Source organism: Saccopteryx bilineata, chromosome 3, assembly GCF_036850765.1.
Source record: "Saccopteryx bilineata isolate mSacBil1 chromosome 3, mSacBil1_pri_phased_curated, whole genome shotgun sequence".
NCBI classification, from domain to species: Eukaryota; Metazoa; Chordata; class Mammalia; order Chiroptera; family Emballonuridae; genus Saccopteryx; species Saccopteryx bilineata.
The window spans coordinates 276,921,416-276,944,331 of NC_089492.1; the positions used below are offsets into that span (position 1 = coordinate 276,921,416).

Genomic DNA, 22,916 nt, shown 5'->3' on the forward strand with positions numbered 1-22,916 from the left:
ACTCTTGAAAGTATAATTTTCAAAAAATTATTCCATTTACAGGAGGTCCAAGAATTGGTAAACCTAATCTCTAGCGATAGAATCTAATCAGTGGTTGCCTGGGAGGAGGCTGGGGATTAATTGAAAAAGTGCAGGAGAAAACTTGCTGGGGGTGATGAAAATGTTTTCTATCTTGATTCAGGTGTACATTGGTGAAAACCCATTGAACTGTACAAGTAAAATAGGTATATTTTATTTTTTGTCGATTGTACTTCAGTGAAGTTGGTTTAAAAAAAAAACTAAGCAGGCCCTGGCTGGTTGGCTCAGCAGTAGAGCGTCGGCCTGGTGTGCAGGAGTCCCGGGTTCGATTCCCGGCCAGGGCACACAGGAGAGGCACCCATCTGCTTCTCCACCCCTCCCCCTCTCCTTCCTCTCTGTCTCTCTCTTCCCCTCCCACAGCGGAGGCTCCATTGGAGCAAAGATTGCCTGGGCGCTGAGGATGGCTCTGTGGCCTCTGCCTCAGGTGCTAGAATGACTCTGGATGCAACAGAGTGATGCCCCAGAGGGGCAGAGCATCGCCCCCTGGTGGGCATGCTGGGTGGATCCCGGTCGGGCGGGGCGCATGCGGGAGTCTGTCTGACTGCCTCCCCGTTTCCAGCTTCGGAAAAATGAAAAAAACAAAAAAAAATTAAGCAGTCTGACCAGGCGGTGGCGCAGTGGATAGAGCATCGGACTGGGATGCAGAAGACCCAGGTTCGAGACCCCGAGGTCGCCAGCTTGAGCGAGGGCTTGTCTAGTTTGAGCAAAAAGCTCACCAGCTTGAGCCCAGCTTGAACCCAAGGTCGCTGGCTCGAGCAAGGGGTTACCTGGTCTGCTGAAGGCCCGCGGTCAAGGCACATATAAGAAGGCAATCAATGAACAATTAAGGTGTTGCAGTGTGCAACGAAAAACTGATTGATGCTTCTCACCTCTCCGTTCCTGTCTGTCTCTGTCTATCCCTCTCTCTGACTCTGTAAAAAAAAAAAAACACAAGAAAAAAACCCCCAAGCAGCCTGACCTGTGGTGGCGCAGTGGATAAAGCATTGACCTGGAACACAGGTTGCTGGTTCGAAACCCTGGGCTTGCCTGGTCAAGGCACATATGGGAGTTGATGCTTCCTGCTCCTCCCCTTTCTCTCTCTCTCTAAAAATCAATAAATAAAATATTTAAAAAAAAACCCAAGCAAACAAAAAAAGAATCAATTCAGTCTCAGGAAAACCAGAAGCTATGCAGAAACGTGTATCATAGTACAACATGTGGCTCAAACTGTGAGCAACATTGGTTTAGTATCATAAGCAATGAATACTGCTTTAACCAAAGTGCTAGAATTATTTTGAGAGAATGGAGAAAAGAGAAAGTTTGTGGAGGAGAGGGATGAGAGGGTGAGAGGAGATGAAGGAAGTGGGAAGAGTGAGGATGGGAGAGGTTCTCCATGGGAGCTAAACCTTCATCTGTCTCCTATCACAAAAAGATAATATATAATGTCTAAATTGAGAAATGAAGAAATAACAGTATAAGCGTACTATCTTAATAGATCAAGATAAATACCAGCTAAAAGAGTTGAAATTGGCCTGACCAGGCGGTGGTGCAGTGGATAGAGCATCGGACTGGGATGCAAAGGACCCAGGTTCAAAACCCCACGGTCTCCAGCTGAAGCACGGGTTCATCTGGCTTGAGCAAAGTGCACCAGCTTGAGCCCAAGGTCACTGGCTTGAGCAAGGGGTTGCTTGGTCTGCTATAGCCCCTGGGTCAGGGCATATATGAGAAAGCAATCAATGAATAACTAAAGTGCCGCAATGAAGAATTGATGCTTCTCATCTCTCTCTCTCTCTTCCTGTCTGTCTGTCCCTATCTGAGTCTCTCTCTCTGTCTCTGTCAAATAAAAAAAATTTTTCTAAAAAAAAAAAGGAGTTGGAATTGTTTCAAACATAGAATTTGGTGGTGGGAAAGGGAGAGACAGAGATTGAAGCCTGTTTGTTCTATACCCTGAAGCTCTATGTGACTTGTTTGACATATAGTAATTTGTTGAAACTTAAAATTAGATTTTTTAAATATGTGTATCCTTTAACCCAGCAATTCCGCTTTCTGGAAAACATTCTCTGGAAATATTTAAGTATGTGTACAAACATTTTGCTTCAACTCTGTTATCTCAGGTTATATATAATAATAAAGTAGAACTAACTGAAAGGCCCCAAAAGTGCTGACTAATTGAATATTTTAGAATATCATAGCTGTCAAAACTGATGCTTGAACTTAAAGAACCTCCATACAAAATAGTGAACATATATCAAAGATTTATTTATTTATTTATTTATTATTGAAAGAAACTGGACAATAAAGCTGGTTCAAAGGAGACTATGAAAAACTGATATATATATCACAGGTCAGTGGAAAACAGAATGCTAGAATAAGATTACAAAGGTATTTAAAATTTTTTTTTTTAGGTGAAAGGAGGGGAGATAGTGAGGTAGACTCCCACATGCACCTCGACTCCGATCCATCTGGCAACCCCATCTGGGGCTAATGCTCAAGTACTGAACTATTTTTAGCTCCTGAAGTTGGTGCACTCCAATAGAGCTATCCTCAGTCCCTGGAGCCACGCTCGAACCAATGGAGCCACTGGCTGTGGGAGGGGAAGAGGGAGAAAAAGGAGAGAAAGAGAGAGGGAGAAGCAGATGGTTGCTTCTTTTGTGTCCATACGCTTGATCAACACTTTATCCACTGAGCCACCAGCCAGGGCTGATTACAGAGTATTTTTAGGATCATTTTGAGACCTGGCTCCCTGGCAAGGTCTCAACTGATATGTCATAATTTGGCCCAAATAAACTCTCATAAAATTTAAAAAAATATATTGCAAAGTATTTTTATATAAGAATAGTTAATGTCTTACAAGTTCATAAAACTAAACTTTGGGGATTATCTTTTCTCTCAGAGAGAACTCATCTGCATTATTTGTCCCCACAAAAAATCATTTGCAACTTATCCATTGTTTTCCCCCAGAAATATAGGCATACCTTGGAGATAGTACAGTTTTGATTCCGGACCACCATAATAAGGAAGTATCACAATAAAGCCAGTTGCAATCTTTTTGCTGGTGGAGGGCCTTGCCTTCAATTTGTAAAAACCTATGAAGCACAATAAAACAAAACACAATAAAGCGAGGGAGGCCTGTACTAATTTTATTTCCATAACCCATTTATGCCTCATGTTCCATTATTGGAGCAGTAGTGACGTGGGAGTTATTTACAACTTACTGCTCAAAGTCAGGGCCGAGGTCTGATTTTTCACACATGTCTGCCTCCGGAGGGTACATGTTCTCACGTGGTGCAGAGTCAGTCACTGCTGTAGACATTGGCGTGCTGCGAGCTTGTCAAAAAGTGATGGGGGCCCTGGCCAGTTGGCTCAGTGGTAGAGCATCGGCCTGGTGTGCAGAAGTCCCAGGTTCGATTCCCGGCCAGGGCACATAGGAGAAGCGCCCATCTGCTTCTCCACCCCCCCTTCCTCTCTGTCTCTCTCTTCCCCTCCCGCAGCCAAGGCTCCATTGGAACAAAGATGGCCCGGGCGCTGGGGATGGCTCCTTGGCCTCTGCCCCAGGCGCTAGAGTGGCTCTGGTCGCAGCAGAGCGACGCCCCGGAGGGGCAGAGCATCGCCCCCTGGTGGGCAGAGCGTCGCCCCTGGTGGGCGTGCTGGGTGGATCCCCGTCGGTCGCATGTGAGAGTCTGTCTGACTGTCTCTCCCCGTTTCCAGCTTCAGAAAAATACAAAAAAAAAAAGTGATGGGAATTTTGGGGAAAATTTTTGAAGAACTGAATTTCAAAAATTTCAACCTCTGGCATAAATGGATTAAACTGTGGCAAAATACATATAACATAAAATTTACCATCTTAACCATTTCAAAATGTGCAGTTCACGTGTGTTAAGTACATTTATATGGTTGTACAAGCAATCTCCAGAACTCTTTTCATCTTGAAAAACTCGGTATCTATTAAACTCACCAATCACCACTCTCCCTGGCCCTGGCCCCTGCCAACCACCATTCTACTTTATGTCTCTATAAATTTGACCCCTCTAAATATCTCATATATGTGGAATCAAATAACTTTTGTCTTTTTGTGAAAAATAAGCCATCTGGTTTATTGTATTCAGTGTGATTTCATTTAGTGTAATCCCCTCAAAATTTATCCATATTGTAGAGAGGGTCAGAATTCTCCTCCTTTTTAAGACTGAAAAATAGTTCAGTGTATGTATATACAACATTGTGCTTATCCATTCGTCTGTTGATGGATTTCTGGGTTGCTTCCACCTTTTGGTTATTGTGAATAACACTGCTATGGACATGGGTGTGTAAATCTTTCTTCAAGACCTTGCTTTTGGTTCTTTGGGATGTATACTCCCAAGTGGAATTGCTGAAGCAACTTACCCATTTTAAAAAAGTTAACATCTGAATTTACATAGTGAGAACTCTCATCAATATTAAATAGTCAAACAAAGTTACCTTCCCCTAAACTAAGCATCAGGTGACCAACAGGTGGGCCAGTTAGATAATATTCTAGTATTATTACGAAAAAACTTACAGTAAACTTTTAGCCTTATTTCCAAATTTTGGATCATTTTCCTTTGCAGTCTCCCTCACTCTGAGGGTAGGGGCTGTATTGCTGACTACTGTATTATCAGTGGCCAGGCCCGGAAGTACTGCTGAATGAATGAGGCATCACTAAGGCCTACATCACCTGGCTATTGTGAGGACATTATGAGATGATGCTTGCAAACTGCCTGTCAAAGGCAGGTATACAGTGGCTGCTTAGGAAATAGGAGTAGTTAATACTATTGTTATGTGGCAACTGGGGGATGGGGTCTGGTCACAACTCAGAGGAGGAGTAAGCCATGACTCCTGTGATGGAGACAACTGTCCTAGACGGGGGACTGAGGCTGGGTCTTGGGGCCTGGGTGCCATCAAGCCAGAATGCTGGGAAAACTAATGTATCTTTTTAGAAATCTCTACAAGATACTTGATTCCTCAGGCACCATAGGAGCATTGGTGGCTTGGCTGATCAGCTATAAGCCAGTCTTGTTTGGGTTCCTATTCCTTCTGCTGTTGCTTAGCAACTGGCTGGTCAAGTATGAACTCAAGCCCACCCCCTCAGAGCCCCAGCAGGTGAGCAAGAGAAGCCTTAGCTTCAGCTGAGGGTGACGGGATATGTACAGCTAGATCGGGGTTTGGGAGACAGGGAAGGTGTCAGGATAATGGGGCAAGGCTGAGGAATCCACAACTCTGGTCCTAGTCCCTACTTGGCAGCTGCCTCTTGGGTGATGAAGGACCAAACACATCCTTCTCAAGGCTTCTGTTTCAGCTATAAAATCAGGACCATCCCAGACTCTCCTACTTCATGTTCGATGTCAACATGCTTTGGCAACAATCACAACTACTTTGAAGGAAAAAAATGAAAATGAACTAAAGAAACATGTATAACATAGATATATCTCTGAAATTTAATAATGAAGATAGGAATACGACATAGTTTATCTAAACTTTAAAAACATGCAGAACTCCCCTGTTTTGTTTATGAGCGCACATGTTTAGTGAAAGTACACGAAGGCAGGATTTTTCAACTTCCACATGATTGACGTTGGGGGCTGGACAATTCTTTGCTGCGAGGGACCGTCCTGCGCACCGTTAGATGTTTGGCAGCATCCCTAGCCTCTACCTATAAGATGCAAATAGCACCTGTCACCTCTTTTGTGACAACCAAAAATGTCTCCAGACATTGCCAAAGGTTGCCTGGAGAGGGCAGAACAGCATCTCATTGAGAACCACTGTTACAGAGAAACGCGTGGAAACAGTCAACACCGAATTCAGGATGGCAGAGGAGAGGAGGCTCAGGGAGGGAGGGGACCACTCCAGGACAGCGCTCCGCAATGATGTGTGTGATACTTTATTCCTTAAACTGGTGTGGAAACATGGGTAATTGTTGTACTATTTACTTTTTTTTTTTTTGTATGTCGGAAATATTTCATTTTTAAAGGGTTGTAAAGACCAGGAGTTTGTAGCTGAATCAAAACAACAACAACAACAACAACAACAACAAAACCTGATCAAGTATTATTACACTAAGGGGCAGGTGAGGATGATAGCAGTCAGGGCATGTCGGGAGATACTTGGCACCTGGAGATGTCACAGCGCCTGACAAAACTCTTGGGTACAACACAGGGGAAAGCACAGCTCTGGAGACTGATACATTTGGGTTAAAGGTTTTATGTTCTTTGCAAGCACAGGTTAGCGGCCATTTTATTTATTCCCATGAACCATGTGGGTTCTGGGAGTGTGTGTGGGGGGTGTCTCTCCTGCAGGCTGGGTGATGCTGAGAAAGGGACCTTCCCTCACTGAGCTCGAATTCTCTCATCCATAAGATGCTATCCTGGAGGGCTGGTTGTGAGAATTGATTAAGATAATGTTTACAAATCACCCGTCAAGGGAAGGGGGAGTGGTTATCATTATTAATCAATTTTTCTTCTTTTCCTGCTGGTGGTGGAGCTTAGGAAGAGACAGAAAAACAGAAGACCCCTGAAGCCCAACCCAACAGGAATGTCACGAACAGGAAAGTAGTCGAGAGACTGCACGCCTGCTTTGCCCTCCAGGACAAGATCCTGGAGCGGCTTATGTTCTGTGAAATGAAGCTGAAGGTCTTAGAAAATCAGATGTTCATCGTATGGAATAAAATGAACCACCGCAGGAGTCCCAGACGTCAGCAGACTTTCCCCATGGGGAAGCACAGACCAAGGAATGAGCCCGTCTTCACCTTCTCTGAGTGCACTTCCAATTCCCCCTGACGAGGTCAGAGACTGGGTGGGCTGGCCTCTTCTCCTGTTACCTTGACTCAGTAAAACCCCACTATAGACTGTTGGATTTTCTTAGTAAATCATACTGGAGAGGATGATTAGAGGCTGAAAGGTCACCTGTGGAAAAGAAACCTATTCACCAGGTCAGCCAGATAGCGCCCGATGACACAACCTGGTGGCTCTAGAACCCATCCCTTCCTTTCAGTTGGACCGCCCTAACCCTGGTTCAGAAAGCTATATACCTGTTCACCTTGAGTCTTTAAAAAAAATTAAAAAAAACTTATTGATTTGAGAGAGAGAGGAAAGGAGGGGTTGGGGAGAGAGAGAGGAAGAGAGGGAAAGAAAGAAGGACCAAAAGGTACATTTATTTGTTGTTCCACTTACTTATGCATTCATTGGTTGGATTTTGTGTGTGCTCTGACCCGGGATTGAATCTACAACCTTGGTGTTTCAGGAAGATGCTCTAACCAACTGAGCTACCTGGCCAAGGCTCCTCAACTTGAGTCTTACAATGGCCTCCCCAGTGCTGTCCTAGCCTCCGGTCCCCCCCTTATTCTGCACCCAGAGGCCAGAGCAAGCCCTGCCAAGCACAGCTCTGAGTGTGTTCATTGCCTGTTCTCAAGCCAATGTCTCCCCATGGTTGACAGAATAAATCCATTACTCCCTACTTGGTGTTCAGACCCTTCAAGATCTGATCCCCTTTCCAGGCTCCCCCACCTCATTTCTCACACTCACATGCTTTATACTCTATACCAGTGGTCCCCAACCTTTTTAGGGCCATGGACCAGTTTAATGTCAGAAAATATTTTCACGGAACGGCCTTTAGGGTGGGACGGATAAATGTATCCCGTGACCGAGACAAGAGTCAAGAGTGAGTCTTAGACAGATGTAACAGAAGGAATCTGGTCATTTTTTTTAAAATAAATTTTTATTAATTTTAATGGGGTGACATCAATAAATCAGGGTACATATATTCAAAGAAAACATGTCCAGGTTATCTTGTCATTCAATTCAGTTGCATACCCATCACCCAAAGAGAGATTGTCCTCCGTCACTTTCTATCTAGTTTTCTTTGTACCTCTCCCCCTCCTCCTCCCCCTCTCCCTCTTTCCCTCCCCCCCGCCCCCCCCCGTAACCACCACACTCTTGTCCACGTCTCTTAGTATCGTTTTTATGTCCCACCAATGTGTGGAATCCTGCAGTTCTTGTTTTTTCTGATTTATTTCACTTCGTATAATGTTATCAAGATCCCACCATTTTGTTGTAAGTGATCCGATGTCATCATTTCTTATGGCTGAATAGTATACCATGGTGTATATGTGCCACATCTTCTTTATCTAGTCTTCTATATATTTTTTTACAGTGATTGAAGCCTTTAAGCAAACTCTTGGCCAATACAGCAAGAATCCATAAAAGAGTAGTGTCCTTAACATGTTCACCAAGTCCAAGTTGTCCCCAACACCATGCCAAATCTCTGAAAAATGCAACCCAACCCCAGTTCAGTCTGTTAGGAGCTGTCACAAGGAGCAGGAGTCCAGGAAAAGTCCACATCCAGGAAAAGTCCGCATGGCACTGGAATTGTTGTCACAATTCTATACTTTGCAGCTCACGTCCAAGTCCCAATGACCGCTGCTTCTAGCTGGTAATGATTCAGGTAGGTTGAAAAAGCCCTCTATAGCATGTGTGGAGATGGAGCTTCTGTTCTCCTCTGCCTGGAGAGATGAGACCAGGTTGCTTTTCCCTGGAGCTCTGCAACTGTGGCTTGGTAAAGAGAACCTTGGGATACACTAAACTGGGTGGCAAAGGTAGATTCATAATAGAAGTTGGCAAAAGGGGGAAAGAGAGCTCTAAATTAGGAGTAGGTCCCAGCCTGAAATATGAGTGGGGCATTGAGGTAGGAGGAATAAAGGAAACACTATATGTTAAACAAAGCAGCAGAAAATAGGACTATCAACACCCACAACAGAGATCTTCAAGGGAAGAATAAAAAACCTGACTATTCAGGCAAGACATAGTTAAGTGGCCCTTGTGCAAATGAGATCAGTTTACCTGCTTCTTGGAAGAAATACCCTAGGCTCGTCCACAGTGTCGTAGATGGGGCTGACGGCCCTGGGCACCTTCAGCCTTCAGTGGCAAACCCCAGCATTCTGGGCAAGGTTAGGTCATAGGTGGCTGGAGCAGGGCTGGAAGAGACTGAACCCTCCCTTAGAGGAGCGAGGGGGAAGCCTACCTTCCAGTGTCCCTGTTTCCTCACAGCAGAGGCATGTAAGTTTGGCAGGCTTTAGCTCAATGACCTTCCTTTCCACTATTGAAGCAGGACCCAGATGGTATCCTATGAGATCCCTTTGGGGCGTTGGAGCCTTTAAGGGCGTATCCTAAAAGCTGGTAGTTCCCCTGATCTCTATTGGGCTTTTTCTGCCTCTAGGTATCTTAAAAGCCATGCTCAGAAGATCTCGCTGAGGGGTTTGAGGATCCCTATCCGCCTATATAAATCTTTTCCATATATCTGGAGCTATTTGGAAAAAGACAAAACAGTGTTATTAGCTGGATCAAATAAAGAAGGTAGTAGTTTGCAGGTGAAAAATATTTGGCTCTCCTGTTCATCAGCATTCAAAAGAAATTTAAAAATTTTTTAAAGTAAAAAGCATGATATGGTAGACTCGTAGGAGTTCCAGGATATGACTACCCCTTTTTAAATTTTTTTTAAATTGACCTTAAAATATTTGCTGGGTACACTTTAATAATACCTTAACTTTAAAGATTGTAAGAATGACAAAATATAGTAAATGCTTTTGCTCCATATGCAGGAGCATTTTCAGTTTAATCAGTTTAGGAAATCCAATAATAGAACAATGCATACAGACAATGAGCTATAACATGCTTAGCAGCCTCTCCTGTTCTGACAGAGGTTACTATAAATCCAGAATATGTATCCACTGTAACGTGGACATACGAGTGTTTGCCAAATGAAGGTATATGAGTAACATCCTTTTGCCAAAGTTGTCCTGGTAGGGGTCCTTGAGGGTTAACTCCAAATGGAATCTGGTCATTTTTTAAAAATAAAACATATTCAGACTTAAATATAAATAAAACGGAAATAATGTAAGTCATTTATTCTTTCTCTGCGGACTGGTACCAAATGGCCCAAGGACTGGTACCGTTCCACGGCCATGGGGCTGGGTACCACTGCTCTATACCAGAGTACCCTAAACATCAGTCATTAGGGAACCACCTTTATGATTTTTGCCATAGTCATTTAACTCAATATCGTCCCTTTAAATCAACTGTTTTTTTCTTAAATAAATTTATCTGTAAAGGAACATAATAATAAAAATAGATAATTTATCTGTAAATTAAAAACTGCATCATTTGGGCCCTGGCTGGTTGACACAGTAGATAGAGCATGGGCCCAGCATGCAGATGTACCCGGTTTGATTTCCAGTCAGGGCACACAGGAGAAGCAACCATCTGCTTCTCCACCCCTCCCCCTCTCACTTCTCTCTCTCTTTTTTTTCTCTCTCTCTCCCGCTCCTGCAGCCATGGCTTGATTGGAGCAAGTTGGCCCCAGGCACTGAGGATGGCTCCATGTCCTCTGCCTCAGGTGCTAAGAAGAGCTCGGTTGCTGAGCAACAGAGCAACACCCAAGATGGGCAGAGCATCACTCCATTGAGGGCTTGCTGGGTGGATTCCAGTCAGGGTGCATGTGGGAGTTTGCCTCTCTGCCTCCTCTCCTCTCACTGAATAAAAAAAAGAGCATCATTTGCCTGAAATATAACTTAACTGTCAAAATAAAGACAATGAAGCCTTGGCCAGCTGGCTCAGTGGATCGAGTGCTGACCAATGTATAGACATCCCAGGTTTGATTCCTGGTCAGGGCACACAGGAAAAGCGACCATCTGTTTCTCTCCCCCTCCTTTTCCCCCTTCTTTCCCTCTTCCCCTGCCGTAGCTAGTGGCTCCACTGGTTTGAGTCTTGGCCCCAGGTGCTGAGGATAGCTCTTGGTCCAAGAGTCAGCCTCAGATGCTAAAAATAGCTTGGTTGATTAGAGCATCGCTACAAATGGGGGTTGCCGGGTGGATCCTGGTCAGGCGCATGCAGAACTCTGTCTCAGTATCTCCCCCCCTCCCACTTAAAAAAAGTAAAGAATGGGAACAAAATGATATGATTAAGTTCCAACCAAAGCTGGGTTGCCCTTTGAAGGATCTTTTTTTTTTTGTATTTTTCTGAAGTAAGAAACAGGGAGGCAGAGAGACAGACTCCCACACGCACCCAACCAGGATCCACTTGGCATGCCCACTAGGGGGCGCTTCTCTGCCATCTGGGGCGTTGCTCTATTGCAACCAGATCCATTCTAGCACCTGAGACAGAGGCCATCGAGTCATCCTCAGCACCTGGGCCAACTTTGTTCCAGTGGAACCTTGGCTGCAGGAGGAGAAGAGAGAGATAGAGAGAAAGGAGAGGGGAAAGGGTGGAGAAGCAGATCTACGCTTCTCCTATGTGCCCTGGCTGGGAATTGAACCCAGGACTTCCACACACTGGGCTGACACTCTACCACTTAGCTAACCGGCCAGGGCCGCCCTCTGAAGGATCTGAACCTGTGAATTTTGGATTAAAAAAAGGAGATTAGCAGGTGTCAGTGTTTAAAAGATATGCTAGCACCAAGCCAAGACTTTTCTCTATAAAGAGAACTGGAAAGGAAATCACTACCTCACTCTGACCTCATGGCTGGTTGGTGTCCCACTTAAAATCATCTCCCCACAAGTCTCATGAACATTAACCAAACCAGATGATTGGCCACCCCTCCGATGCATTCATATCTCTGCTCACACGGTTTCTTCCCCTGGAATCCCTTTTCTTTTCTTCCCCTTTCTGCTGTTACAATTCTTTCTTTAAAAATTTATTGACTTGAGAGAGAGAGAGAGAGTGAGAGAAGCAATGACTTGTTGTTCCACTTATTTATACATTCATTGGTTGATTCTTGTATGTGCCCTGACTGGGGATTGAACCCACAACCTTGGTGTATTGGGACAGTGCTCCAGCCAACTGAGCTACCTGCCCAGGGCTGTCACTTCTTCCAAAGCTAACACCTCCAGCATTTTATGTGTAGTTCTACAGCGGAATGTGTCACAATTGGCTAGCATTAGATTTGTACCCATTTCTATATCTCCTCCTCACCCCTGCCAACTACTTACTTATAGACTCTTGAGGGCAAGCACAGCATCTTGTTCATCCCCCATAGCACCTAACACAGTGGCCACTATACAGTCAGTGCTCAATAAATAACATCTGTGATTGTTGATCACAGTCTTATATGTCCTGACATTTTCTCTGCCTTCTCATTGAATGATGACTCTCCTGTATCCTGTTTCATTTAAGAGCAGGATCTCTGGAACCTGACTACCCAGCTTTAAACCCCCAACTTTATCAACTCCCAGCTATGTGATCTTGGACAACTCTAAATTATTTATTTGTTGTACCTCAGTTTTCTCAACTATAAAATGGGGAGAATACCACTACCAACATCATCTATTATGAGGATTAGATGAGTTACTACATCCCCCCCAAGATATTTGCTCAAACAATTCCTTCTTACTGAGGAGTCCCGCGATCTCCCCATTTAAAATCACAGCCCTCCCTTGTTTGTCAGGTATCTTCTTCTACTCCCAGGCCCCCTCTCCAACTCTCTCCTGCCTTTTCTGCCAGGGGGCCAACCTGCATGGACTGCATCATCAGATTCCATCGCCTTATTGCTTCCAGTTGAGTTTGGCCAACTGTGGTCCCTGGCAGAAGATGAGAGGTTAGGAGGAAGCTAAAGTATTTATTCCCTCAGCTCCCTTCTGTGGGGTTGTCTCAGGCTGGTTTAGGGCTGGCAGAGGGTCACTCCTCCCCTGAGGGATGCTTTCTCTGAGAACCTCCAGGTTCCCTTCGGGCCCGGAGGCAGTAGCAGCCACCCAGTTACCAGCCCAGTAGCACTGCACCATCCTTGTGGGTTCCCTTTAGCCTGCTCACACTTTTGTAAGCAGTCCCTTTTACACAGCTTCATGGGTCATTGCTAAAGGTCTTGCTGTATGGCCAGGCCATTGGACCATCAGAACCGGACCACAAGGAGAATATCCACATGGTAACCCTATGCTGTGGAAGCAGATATAGCACTTCAGCCATGAACTTGACCTGTATGTGACACATGAACAAATCCACAATAAGGCCCTGCTTCCTAAAGTGAATCTCTGGAATGAAAAGCTGAAGGAGGCCCTGGCCGGTTGGCTCAGTATAGCGTCGGCCTGGTGTGCAGGAGTCCCAGGTTCGATTCCCGGCCAGGGCACACAGAAGAAGTGCCCATCTGCTTCTCCACATCTCTCCCTCTCCTTCCTCTCTGTCTCTCTCTTCCCCTCCCGCAGCAAGGCTCCATTAAAGCAAAGGTGGCCTGGTCGCTGGGGGTGGCTCTATGGCCTCTGCCTCAGGAGCTAGAGTGGCTCTGGTCGCAACAGAGCAACGCCCCAGATGGGCAGAGCATCGCCCCCTGGTGGGCATGCCGGGTGGATCCTGGTTGGGCGCATGTGGGATGACTGCCTCCCCATTTCCAACTTCAGAAAAATACAAAACATACAAAAAAACAAAAAAACAACTAAGCTTTGAAAAGCTGAAGGAGACCATGTGGCCATCACATCCACTTTGATGCCTAGATCCATGCCTGGACCTCCCACAGTAGCAAAACCATCCAAGAGGTGTGACATGGCCCAATGACGATCGATCTGGCCTATGAAATCACTGGTGCTCATGGAATACGTATTATTTCCCAGTAATTTTGGCCTGTGGCTCATGGTGATTCAAGGTGTGGCACAATGACCTGTGGACCTGACCAGTTCACAATAGGCAAATTGGCTGCCTTGGATTCTGACCACCATGGACCAGATTTAGGATATTAGTGGGTATTCTCTTCCATCAGACAGGTACCACCTGGACTCTTAAAGCTCTGATGAGCGCCTTTCTCATGTGCTGGAATTTCCTGATATGATACAACTTGGTGATTACATTATCATTAACAGCACTGCCTCCCAGCTGTGGCCCTGTCAATATGGAATTGGCTTGCTCTTCCACACTTGCCACTTGCAGGTGGCGGGTAGAGCCAAGCCTGGATATGGCTGCTCAAGGAGCAGTTACATCAGGGCTCCCTCACCATCCTCTGTGGACACCTAGGAGAGAAATGGGTGCAGCTGATGTGTCAGGCAGAATGGTGACTCCTGGGTTCCTACGGAGGTAGATGCTCTGTGGAAAGAACAGATCATCTGGCTCATCCCAGGCACATAGACCACAGCTGACCTAGCAAAAATATATGCCAGCAATCTCAGTGAACAGCCCAGGGTGAGATGTAGTAACTTCTTGCTGCCTCTTCCTGATCGGGACAGGCAATGCTGAACAACCTCTAGTAGCTTCCCAGGCCACGGCCCAGGGCATGAACCTATCACAGCACCACCTCCCCCACCCCTACCCACCACACCCAGCTGTGGGAGACCCAATTGGTGTCTCAATCTGACACTGGCAGGGGCACTGCTCCCAGCTGGCCACAGCTGCCGACTGCTGTGTCTTGAGCCTCCACAACCACGTTCCCATCCCCCACATGGATGGTGTTGAGGCCTGCTGGCAGAATCTTGAGCAGTGCCCTTTGTATGCCCAGAACTGTTTTGTACCCTAGATATAGGTCCTTCCTTGCTTTCTCCTTGGACATAATGCCACCTGCACATGAGTCTTCATAATAACCCAAGACCCGTATGCAAGGCAAAGGCACCCAGCTTCTGATACCATTAACAAGACATTCCTGCACATTAGGTACATGGATTTTAACATTTTATGAAGGTTTCCCTCCCGTGGATAGGTAGAACTACAATCCACAAGGGCTCAGCTTCCCTGAAGGAAATTATGGTGAGGTCAGACAGGGTTCTCACTGCCAAGAAGGTTATCATGACTTTGGATATGCTGGATAACCACACAGCTTTGGACTATTTGTTGGCCAGCCAGAAGATAGCAACGCTGGCCAATATCCCCTGCTGCTTCTGGGTTAACACCTCTGGCCAAGTCAAGAAGTCCAGGCAGCTACTGCAGGAGCAAGTCCAATGTCTCCAGGCTTCTCCTCCATCTGAACTTGAGGCTCTTTCCCAGGCTTGGCAGGGACTTCATGGCCAGACGGCTCAGGCCTCCGTGAGGGGCTTCCCTCCTGCAATGTCTCTCCAGCATTGCCCACAACCAGTACAAATCCCAATACAAGCCCAACTGATTTCTTCTTCTGTTTCTACTCCTTTGTTTCTACCCCTGCTGGGTAGACTAATGTTTGATGAGCCGCTAGGTCAGAGGATGGACACTGGAAAACCAATTTTGATTTACTGGAAGATCCTGAGGGCTCACTCCAAGTTCTAGCAATGAGACAGCAGGTGAGCTTCAGAAGGGGCTCCTTTTCCCAAAGCAGAAATGGTTCCACACAATCTCCACTTCCCAGGGTTTCCAGGTACCCTCAGCATTGTAAACAATGCCCCCGGTGCCTGAGCTCATACCAGTTTTTCTTTACCTGCGAGATTGACATCACACTGCTACAAAAAAGTAGAATAGTGCGATTGCATGTGTGTGCAGGAGGTTCTATTCCAGAGCACACTCCAGGAAGTTTACAGCTATGCCCCGACCCCTGCACCTCTCTTCATCCAATAAGAGGTTGGACTGGCATCCCATCACTAATGTCTCATTCACTGCTGCCCTTTGCTTCTAAGCTTCCCCAATAAGCCCCATTTGAGTCTCTGCTGCATGACTCTGGGGTAACTGCCTTTTCCCAGTACTCACATGTCCTGGACCTCGGGGCTCATTCCTCAGATCCCTTCTTTACTCCATCTCACTCCCTTGATGATGGCGTCAAATATCATCTACTGTTACACACAATTAATTTTCTAAAGCATAGCTTTTTTTATGAGAGAAAGTTTGTTTAGAAAGTTACAGAGAAACTTGGAAGATGGCAGCAGAGTAGGCAGATGCACAGACTCTCAGCTCACACCACCAAACTGGATTACAAATTAATTTAGGAACAATCAGCATGAAAAACCAACATTAGACTAAAAGAACAGGTCTCAAAACCAAGGAACAAAGAAGAAGCCACACCAAGCCAGGTAGGGAGTGCGGAGGTACGGTGGGCTCCCCTGCTTCCAGGAGTTAAGGGGGGTGAGGCTGAGAGCCCAGAAGAGCTCTCATTACAAGGAGAGAGACTCTGAGAGATGGGGCCCCTCAGTCTCAGAACCAGAGGTCCAGCCAAGAAATCCAGAGATGGGAGGAGACAGACGGAAAGCATTGAGAGGGGAGAAGAGCAAAGATCTGTGAGTGGGAAGAGGCGGGGGTGCCTTAAAGGGACAGAGAAGAAAATATCGCTCACAGCCACCTGCCTGGGGCCCTGGGGATGAGGAGGGCTGAGAGGACTGGCTTGTCTTTCAGGGGGAAGGTGGGGAGAGCGAGACAGATGGTGGCGGGCAGAGGAATGCTTGGGATGACCTGAGAGGCTGACTCATTCAGTGCAGAGGCAGCCATAGCTGGGGGAGGGGTTGATCCCTCCACATAGCACAAGCCTAAAGTGGTTCTGGGTGACCCACCTCCAGAAAGCTCTCCAGCTCCAATCCATGCAAAGACACAGCTGAAAGCAGGAAGTGGGGAGGAGGGGCAGTAACTCAGGTCTCCAGGGAGATCTGAGATATATCCCCCCCTACTGAAGCTGAGAAAGTGCCCCACCCCCAGAGAGGAGCTGGCAGAACACCTTTCAGATTCTCAGAGGTTATACCCATTGCATTCCTCATACAGTTTCAAATAAGCCCCCTGCTGAGATCAGTAAACAAGATTACCACTGAGTTAAGAAAACTGAGAAGAAAACAAACAAATCAAGACTTCAAAGCAGCTCTACTAGGTAAGGAGATCACAACTGGAACTAGCCTACAAACCATACACAGAACAATGGGTAGGCAGAGAAACATGTCATATGCTTCAACAAGACAAATTCTCAGAAAAAGTCCTTGATGAAATGGAAGTATTAAAATTACCGGATGCAGAGTATAAAATAATGATTGATAGGATGCTTAAGGACCTCAAAGCTACAATGGATGAACTTAATAAACACCTCAATAAAGAAATTGTAAGCATCAAAAAGGACACAGAAATAATAAAGAAGAACAGGGCAGAAATGACAAACACAATATCAGAAATGAAGACTACACTAGAAGGAATTAAAAGCAGGCTGGACAAAGCAGAGGATCAAATCAGCAACTTAGAGGACAAGATAAGCGAAAGCACAAAAGCAGAACAGCAAAAAGAAAAGAGGATTAAAAGGTCCGAGGGAACTCTAAGAGAGCTCTGTGACAACATGAAGAGAAACAATATCTGCATAATAGGGGTTCCTGAAGGAGAAGAGAAAGAACAAGGAATAGAGAAACTGTTTGAAGAAATTATAGCTAAAAATTTCCCTAAATTGATGCAGGAAAGATTCACACAGGTTCAAGAAGCAGAGAGAACCCCATTAAAAAAGAACCCAAAGAGACCCACACCAAGGCATACCATAATCAAAATACCAAAGCTAAGAGATAAAGAAAGAATACTAAAAGCTGTAAGAGAAAAAGAGTCAATCACCTACAAAGGAACCCCCATAAGGATGACATCCAACTTTTCACAGAAACACTTGAGGCTAGAAGGGAATGGCAAGAAATATACAACCAAGACTTCTTTATCCAGCAAGACTATCATTTAAAATTGCAGGAGAAATAAAAAGCTTCTCAGACCAAAAAAAAAAAAAAAAAAAAAAACCCACAAAAAAAACCCTCAAAGAATTCATCACAACCAAACCAATACTGCAAGAAATGTTAAGGGGCCTGCTGTAGACAGAACAAAGTGGGAAAAAAATATATATAGTAAAACAGGAATGTAGATTTAAAGAAAAAAATGGCAATAAACAACTACATATCAATAATAACCTTAAATGAAATGGATTGCCTGACCAGGCGGTGGCGCAGTGGATAGAGTGCTGGACTGGGATGCAGAGGACCCAGGTTTGAGACCCTGAGGTCGCCAGCTTGAGCATGGGCTCATCTGGTTTGAGCAAAGCTCACCAGCTTGAACCCAAGGTCGCTGGCTCGAGCAAGAGGTTACTCAGTCTGCTGAAGGCCCGTGGTCAAGGCACATATGAGAAAGCAATCAATAAACTAAGGTGTCACAACAAAAAACTGATGATTGATGCTTCTCCTCTCTCTTTGTTCCTGTCTGTCTGTCCCTATCTCTCTCTCTCTCTCTCTGACTCTCTCTCTGTCTCTGTTAAAAAAATGTAAATGGATTAAATGCTCCAATCAAAAGACATAGGGTAGCTGAATAGATAAGAAAACAGGACCCAAACATATGCTCTCTACAGGAGACCTATCTCAAAACAAAAGATACACATAGACTGAAGGTAAAAGGATGGAAAAAAATATTTCATGCAAATGGAAATTTAAAAAAAGCTGCGGTAGCAATACTTATATCTGACAGAATAGACTTTAAAACAAAGACTATAGTAAGGGATAAAGAAGGTCACTACATAATGATAAAGGGAGCAATCCAACAGGAAGAGATAACCATTATAAATATCTATGCGCTTAATATAGGAACATCTAAATATATAAAGCAGATTTTGATGGACATAAAGGGAGAGATCAATAGTAATACTATAATAGTAAGAGATTTCAATACCTTACTAACATTATTGGATAGATCCTCAAGAAAGAAAATTAATAAAGAAACAGCAGAATTAAGGAACACACTAGATCAACTGGATTTAATAGATATTTTCAGAACCTTTCACACTAAAGCATCAGAATATACATTCTTTCCAAGTGTGCATGGTACATTCTCTAGTAATAGACCACATATTAGGGCTTAAAACAAGTCTCAATAAATTTAAGAAGATTGAAACCATATCAAGCATCTTCTCTGACCACAATGGCATGAAACTAGAAATCAAGTATAATAGAAAAACTAAAAAACACTAAACGGCATTTTATTAAGTAATGAATGGGTCAACAATGAGATCAAGGAAGAAATAAAAAATATCTTTGAAACAAATGAAAATGAGCATACAACCACTCAAAATCTGTGGGACACAGCAAAAGTAGTCCTAAGAGAGAAGTTTATAGCATTACAGGCATACCTTAAGAAGCTGGAAAAAGCTCAAGTAAACAACTTAATCCTGCAACTAAAAGAACTAGAGAAAGAACAGCAAGTAAAGCCTAGAGGAAGTAGAAGGAAGGAAATAATAAAGATCAGAGCAGAAATAAATGACATAGAGACTAAAAAACATTACAGAGGATCAATGAAACCAAGAGCTGGTTCTTTGAAAAGGTAAACAAGATTGATGAACCCTTAGCCAGGCTCACCAAGAAAAAATGAGAAAGGACTCAAACAAATAAAATTAGAAATGTGGGTGGAGAAGTAAAAATGAACACAGTAGAAATACAAAGGATGCCTGACCTGTGGTGGCGCAGTGGATAAAGCGTCCACCTGGAAATGCTGAGGTTGCCAGTTTGAAACCCTGGGCTTGCCTGGTCAAGGCACATATGGGAGTTGATGCTTCCAGCTCCTCCCCTCGTCTCTCTCTGTCTCTCCTCTCTCTCTCTCTCTCTCTCTCTCTTTCTCTCTCTCTCTCTGTCTCTCCCTCTCCTCTCTAAAAATAATAAATAAAAAAAAAAAGAAATACAAAGGATGGTAAGAAAATACTACGAAGAACTATATGCCAAAAACTTAGACAACTTAGGTAAAATGAACAAATTCCTTGAAAAATATAATCTTTCAAAAATCAATTTGGAAGAATCAGAAAACCTAAATAGACCGATTACAACAAATGAGATTGAAACAGTTATCAAAAAACTCCCAACAAACAAAAACCCTGGGCCAGATGGCTTCACAGGTGAATTCTACCAAATATTCAAAGAAGAACTAACTCCTATCCTTCTCAAGATATTTCAAAAAATGCAAGAGGAGGGAAAACTTCCAAGCTCCTTTTATGAGGCGAGCATAATTCTGATTTCAAAACCAGGCAAAGACAACACAAAGAAAGAAAACTATAGGCCAATATCCCTGATGAATTTAGATGCTAAAATTCTCAAAAAAATATTAGCAAACCGAATCCAGCAATACATGAAAAAAATCATACATCATGATCAAGTGAGATTTATTTTGGGGAGGCAAGGCTGGTACAATATTCGCAAATCAATCAATGTGATTCATCACATAAACAAAAGGAAGGACAAAAACCACATGATAATATCAATAGATGCAGAAAAAGCATTAGATAAAATCCAGCACCCATTAATGCTCAAAACTCTCAGCAAAGTGGGAATACAGGAAACATACCTCAACATGATAAAGGCCATCTATGACAGACCCACAGCCAAAATTATACTCAATGGGCAAAAGTTAAAAGCAACCCCCTTAAGATCAGGAACAAGGCAGGGGTGCCCCCTTCACCACTCTTATTCAATATAGTCCTGGAAGTCCTAGCCACAGCAATCAGACAAGAAGAAGAAATAAAAGGCATCCAAATTGGAGAAGAAGAAGTAAAACTATGATTATTTGCTGATGATATGATACTGTACATAGAAAATCTTAAAGTCACAGTCGAAAAGCTAGTGAACTTGATAAATGAATTCAGCAAGGTGGCAGGATATAAAATTAATACTCAGAAATCAGAGGCATTTTTATACACCAACAATGAACTGTCAGAAAGAGAAATTAAGGAAGCAATCCCCTTCACTAGTGCAACAACAACAAAAAATAAACCTAGGAGTAAATTTAACCAAGGAGGTTAAAGACTTGTACTCAAAAAATTATAAAACATTGATAAAAGAAATCAAGGGAGATACAAACAAGTGGAAGCATATACCGTGTTCATGGTTAGGAAGAATAAACATCATTAAAATGTTCATATTACCCAAAGCAATTTATAAATTCAATGCAATTCCTATTAAAATACCAATATACTCAAAGATATAGAACAAATATTCCAAAAATTCATATGGAACCAAAAAGAACACGAATAGCCTCAGCAATCTTGAAAAAGAAGAATAAAGTGGGTGGTATCACACTTCCGGATGTCAAGTTATACTACAAGGCCATTGTATTCAAAACAGCCTGGTACAGGCATAAGAACAGGCATATAGATCAATGGAACAGAACAGAGAACCCAGAAATAAACCTGCACCTTTATGGACAATTGTATTTGACAAGGGAAGTAATAGCATACAATGGAGTAAAGACAGTCTCTTTAACAAATGGTTGGGAAAATTGGACAGCTACCTGCAAAAAAATAAAACTAGACCACCAACTTACACCATTCACAAAAATAAACTCAAAATGGATAAAAGACTTAAATGTAAGTCATGAAACCATAAGCATCCTAGAGGAAAAAATAGGCAATAAGCTCTCTGACATCTCTTGCAGCAATATGTTTGCTGATTTACCTCCATGGGCAAGTGAAATAAAGGACAGTATTAACAAATGGGACTATATCAAACTAAAAAGCTTTTGCACAACTAAAGGCAAACCACACAATGGGAGAACATATTTGACAATATGTCTGATAAGGGGTTAATAACCAAAATTTATAAAGAACTTGTAAAACTCAACACCAGGAAGATAAACAATCCAATCAAAAATGGGCAAAAGAAATGAATAGATATTTCTCCAAAGAGGACGTACAGATGGCCAATAGGTATATGAAAAAATGCTCAACATCACTAATTATTAGAGAAATGCAAATTAAAACCACAATGAGATACCACCTCACATCAGTCAGAATGGCACTCATCAACAAAACAACACAGAATAAGTGCTGGTGAGGATGTGGAGAAAAGAAAACCCCCCTGCACTGCTGGTGGGAATGCAGACTGGTACAGCCACTGTGGAAAACAGTATGGAGATTCCTCAAAATATTAAAAATGGAACTGCCTTTTGACCCAGCCATCCCACTTTTAGGAATACATCCCAAGAACACTACATCAATGATTCAAAAGGAGAAATGCACCCCCATGTTTATGGCAGCATTGTTTACAATAGCCAAGATCTGGAAACAGCCCAAGTGTCCAACAGTGGACGAATGGATTAAAAAAGCTATGGTACATATACAAAATGGAATACTACGGGGCCATTAAAAAGAAGGAAATATTACTTTTTGTGACAACATGGATGGACCTGGAAACTATTATGATAAGTGAAATAAGCCAGGCAGAGAAAGAAAAATATCATATGACCTCACTCATTTGAGGAATCCAACGAACGATATGAGCTGAGGAGAATATAGACAGAGGCGGGATCAAAGGATCCAGAGGGAAAGTGGACAGAGGGAAAGGGGATGACAGGTTGATAGGATGGGATGAGAGCAGAAAAGCAAATCCTGGAGGGAAGGGGGGAGGGCGTTATGGGGAGGGAGATGGGGGAGGTGTACTGGGGAACACGGGGGAGGGGAGGATGTATTCGAGGGGACACTAGAATCTATGTAAACACAATAAATTAAATAAATTTTATGTTAAAAATAAAAAGAAGTTACAGAGGTAGAAGTGGGCTTTAGGAGACAAGTTACAGAGGCAAAAGAAGGGGCCATCGGAGGCCCTGGCCTATTGGCTCAGAGGTAGGGCTCCAGCCCATTGTGTGATTCCTGGTCAGGGCACACAGGAGAAGCATCCACCTGCTTCTCCACCCCTCTCTTTCTCACTTCTCTCTCTCTCTCTCTCTCTCTCTCTCTCTCTCTCTCTCTCTCCTCTCCGGCAGCCATGGCTCGATTGGAGCAAGCTGGCCCCAGGTGCTGAGGCTGACTCCATGGCCTCCACCTCAGGCATTAAGAGCTCGGGCCCTGGCCGGTTGGCTCAGTGGTAGAGCGTCGGCCTGGCGTGCGGAATTCCCGGGTTTGATTCCCGGCCAGGGCATACAGGAGAGGCGCCCATCTGCTTCTCCACCCCTCCCCTTCTCCTTCCTCTCTGTCTCTCTCTTCCCCTCCCGCAGCCGAGGCTCCATTGGAGCAAAAGGTGG

At 44.0% G+C, this 22,916-nt stretch overlaps 1 protein-coding gene across 1 annotated transcript; it reads left to right on the top strand.

The window, feature by feature from the left end:
• Window positions 1-4,980: 4,980 nt before the first annotated feature.
• On the top strand, window positions 4,981-6,845 carry TEX46 (testis expressed 46). Its single transcript, XM_066266573.1, has 2 exons — window positions 4,981-5,172; window positions 6,654-6,845. Exons 1-2 carry the CDS (start codon window positions 4,981-4,983, stop codon window positions 6,843-6,845), a joined length of 384 nt encoding a protein of 127 aa, XP_066122670.1.
• The last annotated feature ends 16,071 nt before the right edge of the window (window positions 6,846-22,916 follow it).

Excerpts from the sequence above, each read along its gene's own strand:
- TEX46 (XM_066266573.1), top strand. The coding sequence starts at position 4,981 with ATGCTGGGAAAACTAATGTATCTTTTTAGAAATCTCTACAAGATACTT. Across the intron at positions 5,173-6,653 it reads CCCCCTCAGAGCCCCAGCAG|GACAAGATCCTGGAGCGGCT; the intron begins GTGAGCAAGAGA and ends TTTGCCCTCCAG.